The sequence below is a fragment of the Zingiber officinale genome, chromosome 6A (assembly GCF_018446385.1).
Source record: "Zingiber officinale cultivar Zhangliang chromosome 6A, Zo_v1.1, whole genome shotgun sequence".
In the NCBI taxonomy this organism is placed as follows: domain Eukaryota; kingdom Viridiplantae; phylum Streptophyta; class Magnoliopsida; order Zingiberales; family Zingiberaceae; genus Zingiber; species Zingiber officinale.
Genome location: NC_055997.1, coordinates 93,108,752 through 93,123,314, shown reverse-complemented (window position 1 = coordinate 93,123,314; position 14,563 = coordinate 93,108,752). Strand labels below are relative to the sequence as shown.

Below are 14,563 nucleotides of genomic sequence, written 5' to 3'. Positions count from 1 at the left end.
CTCTGTAATTTCCTTCCCCTTTCACTACGCTCCATACAAAAACAGGTTTAGATTTAGCTAATTGTAATTGAAGACGCCAATGCATTTGCAAGCAACTAGATGAATAAGTATCGGATTTATCATGTGTTGAACTATTTTCATTTTATTATTCTTGTTTGTTTAATTTCGCAGCAACTCAGGGTTGATTCCATTCATAAACGCGTCATCTCTGATGGCCACATCATTGTCAGTATCTACTTTATCACTCATGATATCTCGTTTTAAAAAATTAAACTTTCAGCGAGGACATTTTTCATTTCTTCTTTTTGCTTTTTCTCTGGTTCGAAGCAATGAGTTTAGGGTAATTTGACGTATTTAAATTTTTAAATTTATCAAAAAGAACCTGCTATTTTATTATTTACTAAATAATATATTTTTTCTTATTCTATCCTCTAGATTATTTTTCTTTTTATTTTCTCTACCATTTTTCTTTTTTTTTTCTTTCCTTTTCCTTTTACGCATGGAATATTTTTTCTCTTTCTTCTCCTCTTTTATGTAATAAGTCATCAAAATTTTATACGTTGAGCCCAAAGTGAAAAATTTTGACGATTCTTTCTTATTACATTTTAATATTTCTAATAAATCGAAATAAACAATGAATAATATCTGTAAACTCCTTGTAATCTCAGAATTTACTAATGGACTTAAAGAATTTTGATTGTATCTATTTCAATTTTTGTTGATTTCTGAGATTGTAAGGAGTTTACAGATATGATCCATTATTTATTTCGATTTTTCAGAAGTATTAAAATATTTTTTTTAGAAGAATTGACATGAAAAAAAGAGAAAAAAAAATAATAAAATGATAGATAAAATAAAAAGAAAAAACATACGAAGGTAAAATGAAAAAAAAATACTATAAAACACAGATGAACCCTTTGATAAATAACAACAAAATAGTACGTACTGTTTGAATACGCCTTTTTTATAAATTCTCATATTGAGTTTAAGCTAAATTGAGACGTTTAGTTTAGTATAGAGTCGAATATTTGCTTCGGTGCCTTCTTGGCCTTTAGTCAGTCACATGGCACCGCCAGTTATCCATGGCCAAGTGGTGGCCATTAGAGACTCCATGCATCTACCAGACAACTAGCCTAAATTACGGAAGGAACGAAACAAAAGATGGTTGGATTATTTTCTGAAAAAAAATATATTTTTAAAATTTTTTTTGCCCTACAAAATTTTTTGGACCTGACCTTGTACTCCGTTTCACCCACCCATAAACCTCGCTGGTGCGTGCGGATACAGAAATCCTTTTAGAGATGTTTGTGCTTCTTGACTTCTCCCAAGTGAAGAAGATGGTAAAGTTTTGAGCAGTCTTGGAGGAGCGCATGCACTGGGTTGGCTGAGAAGATGAAGGTAGCTTCCATCTACAGAAGAGGATTTGATCTTCTTAGTTTGGGAGTAGGCGTGCTCATCGGATGCTTCCTGGTCTCTCTCACCTATGTCACCATGTACAAGTCTGACATGCTTGCTACGAGTATGTTCTTATTTCATTTGCTGTTAAATTTTAGTTTTTTGGTTCTTTTCTTTGTTGTTGCTCAAAGATTAATGGTTGTGGCAGTGGCTTCTCAGATGTCGAAAGCAGATGCCTATTCTTGGATTTCTCAACAAATAGGTGAGTGGGAACAGAACCAAAAATAAAAATAAAAATGATAGATCTATGCTTTGAGCTGTTCTAAGTGGATGATCTTGGTGTAGTCTTCAGATTTCTGTGGCTTACTGTTGTTTCTCTTTTACAATCTTTTGGAGACAGATTCGGAGAGCAAGCCAAGGTGCAACCATGGCAGCGCAGCATCGTATCTTTGCGAAAATAGTGAAACCATTGAGACAGCAAGGGTTTCTTCCTCTGCAGGATCTGAGATTCCCTCTCAAAGAAATGAGTTTTCTGCAAGCGAAACCACGCGAGGTAGTAAAACCACAGAACAGATTTTTGTTATGTTTTTTCCCATGAGAAAATGGTCCCGATTTCTCAATGTTCAAGAAATCTTCAACTGGATCTACGTGGTTGCACTTCTCAGCTTCTTCCCCTGCAGATGGCAAGGAGCAGAGCGCCAAGCTTCCTTGTGATCCAGACTCCGTTGGATGCACAATAAATAATGGAAGTAAAGATGCATTTTCTCCTCCACCTACTTCGGTCGATGTTCACCGCTCGCAGGTTCCTGTCAAAAGCAGCGCTTGGAAATCTGGTGAGTTCCTAGATTTGTCCCCACTTGTTGACGGAGATTTGATCTCAAAAATTCGATTTTTCTTCCTTATTGTCTCGACATTTAGATCCGGCGGAGTTCGACACGAAGCCTATGTGCGACACGTCGAGCCACCGGTGCGACCTCTGCGACATCCACGGCGACATCAGAATCATCACCGGCAAAGACTCGCCCTCCGTTCTCCGCGTCACCGACTCTTCGTCCACCGACCACCAGTCATGGCAGGTGAAGCCCTACGCCCGGAAGTGGGACCATGGCGTGATGGGCTACATGAAGCCTGTCACTGTTCGCTCGACTGCCGACACAGCCGCCACGCCCCGTTGCGACGTCACCCACGCCGTCCCTGCCGTTGTCTTCTCCATGGGCGGCTACGTCGGCAACCACTTCCACGACTTCACCGACGTGCTCGTCCCGGCGTTCCAGACGGCGCGCCAGTTCGACGGCGAGGTCCAGCTCGTCGTCGCCCGCCTCAACCGGTGGTGGATGAATGCCAAGTACGGCCCCTATTTCCGCAAGCTCTCCCGGTACGACGCTATCGACCTCGACAACGACGCGCGCGTGCACTGCTTCGAGCGCGCCATCGTGGGGCTCCGCGCCGACGCGGACCTGATGATCGACCCGGCGAAGTCGCCGATGGGGTACACCATGTCGGACTTCCGGCAGTTCATGAGGAGCACCTACGGCCTCAACAGAGACTTCGCGCTGAAACTAGCAGAGCAGACGGAGAAGAAGCCGCGTTTGCTGATGATCGCGAGATCCGGGAGCAGAAAATTCATGAATGCCGACCACATCGTGAAGCTGGCCGAGAAGCTCGGATTTGAGGTGGTGGTCACGGAGGGCGCTTTGGACTTGGCGGAGTTCTCGCAGACAGTGAACTCGTGCGACGTGATGTTCGGCGTGCACGGCGCGGGGTTGACCAACATGGTATTCCTGCCGACGAACGCGGTGGTGATCCAGGTGGTGCCGTTCGGCGGCCATGAGTGGATCGCCAGCACCTACTTCGGGAATCCGGCGACGGGGATGGAGCTCCACTACTTGGAGTACACCATTACCGCCGACGAGAGCTCGCTGACGGAGCTGTACCCGAGGGATGATCCGGTGTTCACGGATCCAAAGTCGATCCACAAACTTGGGTGGGTAAAAATGGGGGAGATTTACTTGGACAAGCAGAACGTGAGGTTGGATTTGGATAGATTCCGGCCTGTTCTGGAGAAGGCTCTTGACCTTCTCAGGAAGTAGAAACTCTGTCTAGATTTTGCTTGTTTATGTTATTGGTAGTAACGGAAAATTCACAGATAGAAATTCATAAATCTGTTCGATAGAACTCGCTCGACCTTCTTCGCAACTCATGACAGCACATGCGATTGAACTGATTAAGGTTATAAATATAAGAAATCTGTTTTTTTATGTGTTTGCTGTAATCAACTTATGATAATTAATAAAAGGTCTCTCTCAATTCATTCTATATTCAAAGCTTTTCTGCTATATGATGATAGTGAAATGAATAGGTGAAACAATATGAAAAATCCTTCAGGTCGACAAAATCTAGTGACATGCAATCAATCAAATCTGTCGACGCTTTTATTTAATTAATTAATTGGGCGGCATTTGTCTGATGGAGGTTTTGGGATTCATGATGAATGTGCAGTTTGGTTGTATTATTTTCAGCATTATTTTCATATTTTTATGATGAGATTAAGATTGATCTGGTATTCTGGTTAATTACCAAGTGGTGGTCCACGTGGAGTGGGCCATTGCCACTCGAGGATGCACGCATTGATTGAGAAATAGATTTCGAGGCGATCAATAATGATCGACGGTGCCAAAGTTGCAAATCATGTGGCAACTACTGCCTCACAATGCCCTTTCAACCTGAGCAATCCAATTGAATGTATCAAGTCAACTAATTCGGCTGACACATTCAGATTAATTAGGCTACTTGAACTGGCTCGATAAGCCTTACTCGACTCATTCATACACGTCTTAATTAGTCTTAATCGTAGTTGTTTAATAGTAGTTGTTTTGTAGTTGGAAATATTGGTGATGCGCAGTAGTTTGTGGTAGTTGTCTAGTTGATAAATAAAAGCACACTGGAACACAAAGTTGTTTGTTGGGAGCTGGTCGAGTGCAAGTAAATTAAAAGAGGTAGAGTTGTCGCCACGAGACGGTGAGTTGGAAGTGATTAAAGTTGTTCAACAGTTTCGAAAATAAATAGTTTTCCAGTGGTTCCTTTGGCAGTTGCTGTAGTTTTGATAATTTACCAAAAGATGATTTTTTTTTTAAATTTATCAAAAGAACTTACACTACTTTTATATTTTATCAAAGGGACTGTCCTTTGACCGTCTTTTTTTTCTATTTAGGACAAATTTAATTATTTTTTATTTTTTTTCTCCTCTATTTCTCTCTCTCTTCTATTTCTTTCTATGGAACATTTCTTTTCTTTTCTCTTTGGTATGCATAACATAAACTTAAAAAGCTTTCTGAAAAGTTGATTCTTTAACCGAATTTTCTAAAAGTATTTTAACATTCATGAGAAGGCAAAATAAATAAATGGATAGCACTGTTTGATAAATGAATAGCACTGTTTAACTCCTTATAATCTCAAAAATTCATAGGATCTGAAATGAGTTCAATCAAACTTGTGTATGTCCATTAGTGGATCCTACATAAGTCCAATTAGACCTATTTCAGGTCTTATAGATTTTTGAGGCTATAAGGAGTCAAACAATATTATTTATTATTTATTTTGGTTTCTTAGAAGTGTTAAAATATTTTTAGAATAATTGGCTAAAAAATCTCATATCATGTTTATGTTGGGCTTGATATGAAATTATATCATGCCTATGTTGGGCCTGATATCTCTCTATATTAGCCCAATATGATCTTGATATGGGTGATATCAGCCTCAATAAAAAGGAAAAAAAAAATAGAGTGGCGAGGTGAGGGTGGAGAAGAGAGGGAGATGCACAGGCACAAACCCAAGCAAAGGAGGAAGAAATGAGGAAAATTAATTAATAAAATAGGGTAAAATAATATCTACATCTTTTAGCCGTGTTTGGACATTTTCTTTCCATCATTTTAATGTCTAATCCTTAATTAATTTAAATTGGGACACAATACTTAAACTCAGAAAATCCATCTTGAAATATTGAATTGACAAAATTCTCTAATTTTTTTTTTTATTTTCTCTTTATTGGGCTTTGTATCTCCCTATATTAGGTCATATGTGAACCTAATATGGGAAGATATTAAACCTACGTTAGACCTGATATGGAAAGATATTAGGTCAACATGGGCCTCATCTCTCATAACAGGTTTGAGAAAAAAATAAAACAAAAAAGAGAATTTATTTTTTTTTTACTTTTGAACCATCACTAAGAATGTTGAAAATAGTATGTGCAATTGGACCTTTCTAGCTCCATCCATAGATTTTGACATAAAATTAATCTAATTGGACCAAAATTCATTGATAGACCTAGATAGGCTCAATATGCACTTAATATGATTCTATATCAAGCTCACGTTGGCCCTAATATGATTCCATATCAGGTCCAACGTGGACATGATATGAGATTTTTAGTTGAGTCTTCTAAAAATATTTTAACACTTCTGAGAAGCTAAAATAAACATTGGATAGCACTGTTTGATTCTTTGCAGCCTCAGAAATCCATAGGACCCGAAATGAATCCAATTAGATATGTGTAGGCCCGTCAATGGATTTTGACCGAAACCTACTTATGGACCTACACAGGTTCGATTGGACGTATTTTAGATCTTATGAATTTCTGAGACTGCAAGGAATCAAATGGTGCTATCCATTGTTTATTTTGACTTCTCAAGAATGTTAAAATATTTTTAGTATAATCGACTAAAGAATCGGCTTCTTCGAAGGCTTTTAAGTTCACGTTATTATGCAAGCAAAAGAGAGGAAAGAGAAAATAGGAGAAGAAAGAGAAGAGATATTTCATGTATAGGAGGAAAGAGAAGAGAGAGAAATAGAAGAGAAAAGAAAAATAAAAAATAGTCAAATTTGTCGAGAGTAGAATGGGAAGAGCATTATAAAAAGATATTTTCTTTGCTAAATATCAAAGTAGTGTATATCTTTTGATAAATTAAAAAATCTAAGTACATCTTTTGATAAATTGCCGTTGTAGTTTTTGATAACGTGATGAAAGTTGGCGTTTGTATAACAATGATTTTAAACTCCATTTCCTTCGGGACAATGGTACCGTGACCGAATGTTTTCTTAAATTTTTATATATTTATTTAAGGATCGAATTTTAATTTTGATAAATTAATAGATAAATTTGTTAATAGACGGCTGATTTAAAGATATTAGAATGAATTCGTATAAATTAAATATCTAATATTAATTAATAAAATAATTTTAAACTCTTTAGTTTTTTTTTTTTGTTTTTGTTTGTTTGCATTAGATGATGCACTTATTTTTGAAATGCTACATAAATGTTCAGAATCACATGACACTTGTGGGGAAAGCCCTGAGGAGTTGGGAAAGGCAACGGGGAAAAAAGCAAGACAATTTGAATGGGCCATTACTATCTGGTCCTTGCCGTTCGGTGACTATAGAAAGGAGACAAAGTACACTGCTTGAACTATTTTTTTTTTTTATTGTTCTTCTCCTTACGATTTAATTTATCATTTTAAGCATGCTCCATTTGACAGACATGGATGGTGCATAGACCTTCCACCTATCACCCTGGTACGGATGAGTGATTAGTACATAGTAGAGTTACTATCATAGGATAAGAGTTCGAATGTTGATAAAGTTGAGAAAAAAAACCCTCCTCTATATTGACCAACTATAATTTCTCGATTTACTTTCTCACATGTAATCGTGGGACCAATCGTATGGAGCCACTAGGATAACAGATTCCATCTTTTTTTACTATCATGGACCTTCCACCTTTCAAAGTTGTTAAAATTTTTATTTTCAAAAATTTGGGTCAGAGATACAATTTTAGAATCATCGCTAACATTTTTGGATCCCAATTGGATTTGGGCCATAATTGGATTTGGCCCATAAATAGTTTTGTGGCATGAAATTTAATGTGCTATTTTAAATAAAAACAAAATATGATGTTAGATTTGTTACAAATTATGTTAGATTTATGTATATCTAAAAGACAATATATAAAAGAAAAATAAACATAGGCTATTAAATAAAAATATGTTATGATAACTGTAAATTGTGAAAGAATTCAATTATAAAACAATGCTGCTAGGTATAAATATACAACATAAGCATTTGCAATAAGATTATTATTTTTTTCAAAATTATACTTTTTCTAAGAAAAATATTTCTACCCTTAAAAAGTTTAATAAACTCTGCATATCACTTTCTCATGCCTGTCTTTTTAAAATCAACGAGAATGATTCAACTCCCACCTCTCCGTTTCAATACGTGGAAAGGCAAAAGTGGGAAGGCAAACTTTAAATTATTTTTCAATAGTCAGAAGTTGTGGCTTTCATTGACAGCTGCTGAGGCTCCATGGCACGCAGATATTGTTACTGAATTAATTACATCCACAAATTTCCAACTTTGTTTGTGTGCCACTCAATGTGCTATAAATCTCCAAGAGAAAAAGAATAACACTTCAATTTATGATCAATAGATCATAAACGGGCTTAGAACATCAGAGGGGATTCTAGTGGAATTCTAGAATAGGATCGATCTACTTGAAGCTTGGTAAGTAATTGCCGTGTTAAAACCGGGGAAGCAGATACCAAATCTATCGAAATCCAGTCATTTACACAAGATCGAATTTTTAAATGCACGTTTTCCTCGAACGACCAGGAACCTCATGAATGAGCATTGAAATCTTCAACCCCAGCAAATTAAGAAACCATTAATACACAGCTCGTGCAGCTGCAGATGAAAGTCCAAAGTGGTGGTTGGAATTGGTATCCATGTTCCATAAGACTATACGACTCCCATTTTGATGGCTTCCTTCCTTGCTTAGAGAAGAAGCTTAAGATAATGCGTCCCTCCACCAACCTTACTGGTTAGCTTTTAAAGGCTGGACCAGTAGTTCGTGGAACAAAGCAAGATGGTGAGGACCCACCTCTGCCAACCACCCCCATTAGCTTAGTTTCACAAAATATTGTTTGAGCATATATTTTTTTTCTTTCCTTTTTTCTCGATCATGAGGTTGGCAAGATACAGCTTTCAGGCTCCTTGGGAAGTCAATAGATAAGAAAGAAGCAGACTCCAGCTGGGAGACGGAGAGGAAGAAGGAGGAGGAGGAGGGATGGCGAACAAATTGAAAATGTTCCGAAACACCAATCAGACGCAGAGATTCAGATTCGTGGTGCTTGTAATAGGATGCTTGGTTGTCTCCATGACCTTCATAATGATCTCCAGGCCTCTCGATTTTCCCAGTTGTGAGTTCCTTTGATTTTTTGGTTATGAGAAATATTTGATTTGGGGGAAAACGTTTTTTTTTTTTTAATATTAATTGTTGATATTATTCCAGTTGGTTTGAAGATTAGAAGAGCAGGACCATCAGGTAATTCCCATGATGGTTTTTGCTGTTTCGTGTGAATTCTATCTTACAATAGCAGTTTTAAGATTTCCAATTTACTGATGCATAGATGTGGAAGGAGAGAAAATAGCTCCTACTCTGAGAGATGACGATCAGTCTTCTAAGGAATCAGGTGAGAATCTCTGCTAGATCTGACTCAACTCATGATGGATTTGGAGCATTTATCATGTTTTCTGTTAATCTGTGTTCTGTGAGACGGCATTAGATGAATTCCTAAGTCAGCGAAAAGGTCACAGATTTGCTTCGTGTTTCAGAAAAATACCAAGAGGAGAATGATCTCCAAGGGAAGAAGGTGGATTCCATCACTGATCCAAACAAGGATGAGAAACCGGAAACTGACGAAGCATTCGGTCCGTACTTGGAATTGGTCGAAGCGTATTGAGTTTTTCATCAAGTTTGTTTTTTTAAAAAACATCTTCCTGTTACAGAGAGCACGAGTGAAACAGAGGAGGAAGGCACAAAGAATGGGGGCAACTCGGATCAGGATGAATCACACAGTAGAATGACCTTACCAACAATTTCAAATTACACCATTAATGATCTTGCTCAGGTGGAGAACAAGACCACGACACCCGAGCAACCAGGTAAGTCAACAGCCATTGAAGTTCACCATGATACAGGGACACAATGAGGATTTAGAAGAATAATGTTTTTGCCTGTTTCGACTTTCAACAATTTTATTGCAATTTTAGATGACTGATAGATTTTGTTTAGCAACCTTTTGATTTGATAGATTTGAAATTGATATGGTATTCTGATCGCGAAGCAGCGCAAGAAATCACGAATAATGTGGAGAAGAAACTTTCGTGCGAATTCTCCGACCCTCGAGCCGACGTATGCGAAATGTCCGGCGACATCCGCATCCCCGGCAACTCCTCGGACGTCCTCTTCGTCGACTCGAACGAGCGCAACGAGGAGTTCCGGTTCCGCCCCTACGCCCGCAAGGGCGACGCCGCCGCCTTCAGCCGCGTTCGCGAGCTGACTGTCAAAGCCGCCGGCACCACGGCGCCGCAATGCACCGTGACGCATGCCGTCCCGGCAGTCGTCTTCTCCGCCGGCGGATACACCGGCAACCTCTTCCACGACTTCACCGACGTGCTGATCCCGCTCTTCCTCGCCTCCCGCCACGTTCACGGCGAGGTCCAGTTCGTGGTCAGCGACATGAACCCCTGGTGGGTCTACCGCTACCTCCCTGTGTTCCAGAAGCTCTCCAAGTTTCCGGTGATCGACTTCGACAAGGACAAAGAGGTGCACTGCTTCAGCAAGGCCGTCGTCGGGCTCCGGGCGCACAAGGAGCTCAGCATCGACCCTGCGCGCGCCCCCAATGGCTACTCCATGGTCGACTTCGCCAAGTTCCTAAGAGAAGCCTTCTCCTTGGAGAGAGACTCCATTTCCAACATCGAAGACCTCGCCGGGAAAAAACCCAGAATTCTCATCATAGCAAGGAAACAATCCCGGGCATTCACAAATCCACACGAAATAGCTGAATTGGCGGACCAGTTAGGATTCGAAGTGACCGTCAACGACGGCGAGGTGGGCTCCGACGTGGCCCAATTCGCTCGGCTGGTGAACTCGATGGACGTGATGGTCGGCGTGCACGGCTCCGGGCTCACCAACCTCCTCTTCCTGCCGCCCAACGCGACGGTGATCCAGGTGGTGCCTTGGGGAGGCCTCGAGTGGATGTCGATGCTGGATTTCGGGGATCCGGCCAAGGATATGAAGCTCAACTACGTACAGTACAGCATCGGCATAGAGGAGAGCAGCTTGATCGAGCAGTATCCGAAGGATCACCCGGTGTTCAAGGATCCCATGTCCATCCACAAGCAAGGATATCCCGTGATGAGATCCACCTTCATGGACAACCAGAATGTGAAGATCGACATAAAAAAGTTCAAGATCGTGCTGTGGAAAGCACTGGAGCACATCATCCAATAGGTAGCAGAAGTCATGCTGAGGCAATTTGTTTTTTATTTTATTTGATCAGTTTAATTATTTTCTTGTCAACTGATAATGCTTCAGAGTTTTTAAGAGCTTCTGTAATTAAATTAAAGTGGTGATGACTCTGGTGTCAGAATGGCATATAGATTCAAACACTTTTACATGATAGGGAGATCTCCATTTTTCGTGGTTAATTAAGACCGAAATAATATTAGATCTAACCAAAATAGTATTAATTTTCTTAAATTCCTCGCTAACAGGTATTAATTCTCATGGTAAAATTCTCAAATTCGTCACGGAAACTACTAACCTTTTTTTTTTAAACCACTAGCAATTGCGATAAATTTCGATACGATATGATGTGGTTAGTGACAAAAACGGGTAAACTCCTAATTCGTCGATAACCCTATTTTTTTAAAATAATTTTATTTATTTTCATTCATATCTAGTATACAAATTTACAAATTCAAAAACTCACAAATAAATTTACAAACAAACTCACAAACAACTCATATCTAGTAAATTTGAATTTACAAATTCAAAAACTCACAAATAAATTTACAAACAAACTCACAAACAACTCATATCTAGTATACAAATTTACAAATTCAAAAACTCACAAATAAATTTACAAACAAACTCACAAACAACTGATACTTCAACATCATCAAGTTCACAACATTCACAAACAACTCATACAACTCTAACAAGTAACACAACAAATAAGTAACACAACGTACTCCAACAACAAGTAACAAGTTCACAACTCTAATAACAAGTAATACAACAAACAAAGCTCACGACTTTAACAAAAGTTCACAACATCAAATTCTAAGATTGAGGAGCAGGTAGAGCTGAATATGAATCATGGATCAAAAATTATAATGCTCTAGGTGTCAACCAGTTAAGAATTTGTTTGAGCATATCTTATCTTGATCTCATTAATATCAACTCATCTTGGGTGTTTGCTAATTGAACATGAGTGTTTGTTAACTTTTCTTTTGTGTCTTTTAGTCATTGTTCGGTGGATTCAAGCTTTTCACTCAATGCTATGTTAGTTGATCTGGATAAGGTGACATATGAAGAAGTGGACCTAATTAACTTTGACCCACTTTCAATTCCTCTAAAGTATCCAGAACGAGTAAGTAGGACCTGATGTAGCATACAATAAAAAAATTAAGTTATGAAAATTTAATTCAAGGATAAAAGATAACCATAACGAGAGAAGTGCAAGTATATGAATTTTGTTAAAAGTAGTAACAAAATCAAATTATACTGAATTATACAACATTCTCCTTCACAAGTAAATGCCACTTGTGCGTATATACTCATGTATGCAAAAAAGACGAATTTAAGGCTTCTACATTTTTGGATAACACACACTATACGAAAAGCTTCATATGAGGTGTTTGTTAATATATAACATAAACAATACAATACAACAGTAGAACAAACGTGTTGGTCTAGATTTTCAATACCTACGTCACCAAAATAATACAAGTTTTGAAGATAATAAAACATATGATATGATGATATCTCGAGCATGTGGATAAGATTTAACTCATTTGAGTATCTCAAATGACCAACATAGAGCAATCAAATATAAGCACGAGGTCTTTTGGGGAGAGCTCAAGAGCAAAGCCATAAGGGCCTATGTCCAAAATGGATAATTGTTGAATCGTGAAAGTCGATAAAGGGGGGTGTGAATATTGATCGAGAAATTTTAAACGAGTACGCAGCGGAAAATTGAAAATAAAACAATGCTAACACAAACCAATTTACTTGGTTCGGAGCCTTGATTGACTCCTACTCCAAGGCTCGCACTCGTCGAGTGCTTTCGTTAGGCAATCACTAATAGTTCGCAAAAAGGTTTACAAAGTTGAGTACAAGAACAAAAAAAACAATACCAACAACAATAAAGAGAAATAGAGTCGTAGGTTGTCGGGGAAGCAGCGTCGCAGAAGCACAGCGCAGTAGAGCAAATGTCGTTATTATATTTTGCTTCAGGACTCACCCTCCTTATATAGGAGGCTTTGGGCGCCCAGATCCCTTTCGGACGCCTGGATCGTGATGTCGTCGGACTAATTAGCGCGCTCCAAGCTATCGAGGATAAGTTTTACCTTCCTAGCGTCCGGACCAGTTCCGGGCGCCCAGACCAACTCCGGGCGCCCGGATCACCTTTCTCCAGAATGCCCTTCTCCTGCAAGAAAGAGTTAGTCCGAGGCAAAAATAATAGTTTAAACTACCCTGCAAAACAGTAATAGAAAATGAATAGTAATTAAATTCCATCTCCTCGAGACCGAAATCTAGTCACGATCTCAACCTAGATTTCCGAAATGGATCTAAGTTGGATCGATGCCTAAGTTCCCTACACGGGAACGCATCCTCACAGTCACTCTCCTCTAGTGACTTACCTTAACTTACCTGCCAGACGTCCGATCAGCTCGTTGATCCGTCTAGACTTCGTGTTAGCTATCAGGTCAGCCCGTCGACCTAGCTGGACTTCGTGTCAGACATCTGGTCAGCCCGTCGACCAGTTTGGGCTTCGTGCCAACTATCAGGTCGACCCGTTGACTTAGCTGGATTTTGTGCTAGACATCTGGTCAGCCCGTCGACCAATCTAGGTTTCACCTGCACACTTAGTTAAAGTGTTAAATCACAATAAAACTAACTTAACCTACTTTGTCATTTATCAAAATTTGGGTTATATAGTTTAAGTTAAAAAGTTTTAAAAAGTTTAAGATAATTTTTAAGTTTAAAATAATTTTTAGGTTAAAATAATTTTTAAGTTAAAAAGATTTAAAATCATTTTTAAGTTTAAATATTTTTTTTAGGAAAATATAAAATAATTTTTAAGTTTTAAAAGATTTAAAATAATTTTTAAGTTAAAAATAGATTTAAAATAAATTTTAAGTTTAAAATAATTTTTAAGTTAAAAAATAGATTTAAAATAATTTTTAAGTTAAAAAATAGATTTAAAATAATTTTTAAGTTTAAAATAATTTTTAAGTTAAAATGATTTAAAATAATTTTTAAGTTAAAAAGATTTAAAGTTAAAATAATTTTTAAGTTAACAAGATTTAAAACAATTTTTAAGTTAAAAATATTTAATTTTTAAATTAAAAAGATTTAAAATAATTTTTAAGTTGAATTAATTTTAAAATAATTTTAAGTTATTTAATATACTATAATATAATATAATATAATATAATTTAATTTAATTTGGTTCGATTCGATTCGATTCGATTCGATTCGATTCGATTCGATTCGATTCGATTCGATTTGGTTTGATTTGAAGTCCTTAGTCATCTCAACCGATCTATGTTCTCAATCAGGGAAACCTATAATTTTTGTGAGATGAAGTTATGTTCAATTTTAGGGTTTGGTTTAATTTTGTGTTAAATTCAGGTTTAGCTTTGAGCTCAACAAATAGACATTAATTCTCTGGATAAACTTTTGGGCTATGGTGAGTCACTTGGACATCATTAGAGTAACCATGCCTTCGAGGTTTTTCAAATAGTTCTATCTATTGAACTTAGTACAAAACCTTAGTCTAACTAGTTAGGATTCGTAAGGGGTAGTTTCGGTTAGTTCCACTAAGCCAAATGCACCAGGTCAAAGCCATATCTTCCTAGACATGCATAGACAGAGTTTCCCTAACGTACTATCATCCAAAACTTCACCAGTGTCGTAGTTTAAGTTAAACTTTTGTCTCTTTTTAATTAGTCATAATTACCCTGCCGGGTAGGTTGTTTTTAGTTACCCTGTCGGGTAGATTATTTTTGAAGATGCCAACTATTCTGGAGCCTCCCCCTG

General features: G+C 38.0%; 2 protein-coding genes across 4 annotated transcripts; both read left to right on the top strand.

The window, feature by feature from the left end:
• The first annotated feature begins 1,235 nt into the window (after nt 1-1,235).
• On the top strand, nt 1,236-3,711 carry LOC121996951 (beta-1,2-xylosyltransferase XYXT1-like). Of its 2 annotated transcripts, none has more exons than XM_042551123.1 (5): nt 1,236-1,519; nt 1,604-1,657; nt 1,796-1,948; nt 2,061-2,228; nt 2,314-3,711. In XM_042551123.1, the coding sequence occupies exons 1-5, from the start codon at nt 1,393-1,395 to the stop codon at nt 3,483-3,485; spliced, it is 1,674 nt and encodes a 557-aa protein (XP_042407057.1). In that variant the 5' UTR covers nt 1,236-1,392; the 3' UTR covers nt 3,486-3,711. The 2 variants fall into 2 exon arrangements, with proteins under 2 accessions (XP_042407057.1, XP_042407058.1); XM_042551124.1 differs by having other exon boundaries at nt 1,237-1,519; nt 2,076-2,228.
• A 4,574-nt stretch (nt 3,712-8,285) lies between these two features.
• On the top strand, nt 8,286-10,941 carry LOC121996950 (alpha-1,3-arabinosyltransferase XAT3-like). 2 transcript variants are annotated; one of them, XM_042551122.1, is made up of 6 exons: nt 8,286-8,648; nt 8,741-8,773; nt 8,859-8,921; nt 9,064-9,159; nt 9,238-9,393; nt 9,579-10,941. In XM_042551122.1, exons 1-6 carry the CDS (start codon nt 8,516-8,518, stop codon nt 10,742-10,744), a joined length of 1,647 nt encoding a protein of 548 aa, XP_042407056.1. In that variant the 5' UTR covers nt 8,286-8,515; the 3' UTR covers nt 10,745-10,941. The 2 variants fall into 2 exon arrangements, with proteins under 2 accessions (XP_042407056.1, XP_042407055.1); XM_042551121.1 differs by having other exon boundaries at nt 9,576-10,941.
• The last annotated feature ends 3,622 nt before the right edge of the window (nt 10,942-14,563 follow it).

Excerpts from the sequence above, each read along its gene's own strand:
- LOC121996951 (XM_042551123.1), top strand. The coding sequence starts at position 1,393 with ATGAAGGTAGCTTCCATCTACAGAAGAGGATTTGATCTTCTTAGTTTG. Across the intron at positions 1,520-1,603 it reads GTCTGACATGCTTGCTACGA|TGGCTTCTCAGATGTCGAAA; the intron begins GTATGTTCTTAT and ends TGGTTGTGGCAG. Across the intron at positions 1,949-2,060 it reads TGCAAGCGAAACCACGCGAG|CTTCTTCCCCTGCAGATGGC; the intron begins GTAGTAAAACCA and ends TGCACTTCTCAG.
- LOC121996950 (XM_042551121.1), top strand. The coding sequence starts at position 8,516 with ATGGCGAACAAATTGAAAATGTTCCGAAACACCAATCAGACGCAGAGA. Across the intron at positions 8,774-8,858 it reads TAGAAGAGCAGGACCATCAG|ATGTGGAAGGAGAGAAAATA; the intron begins GTAATTCCCATG and ends ACTGATGCATAG. Across the intron at positions 8,922-9,063 it reads TCAGTCTTCTAAGGAATCAG|AAAAATACCAAGAGGAGAAT; the intron begins GTGAGAATCTCT and ends TTCGTGTTTCAG.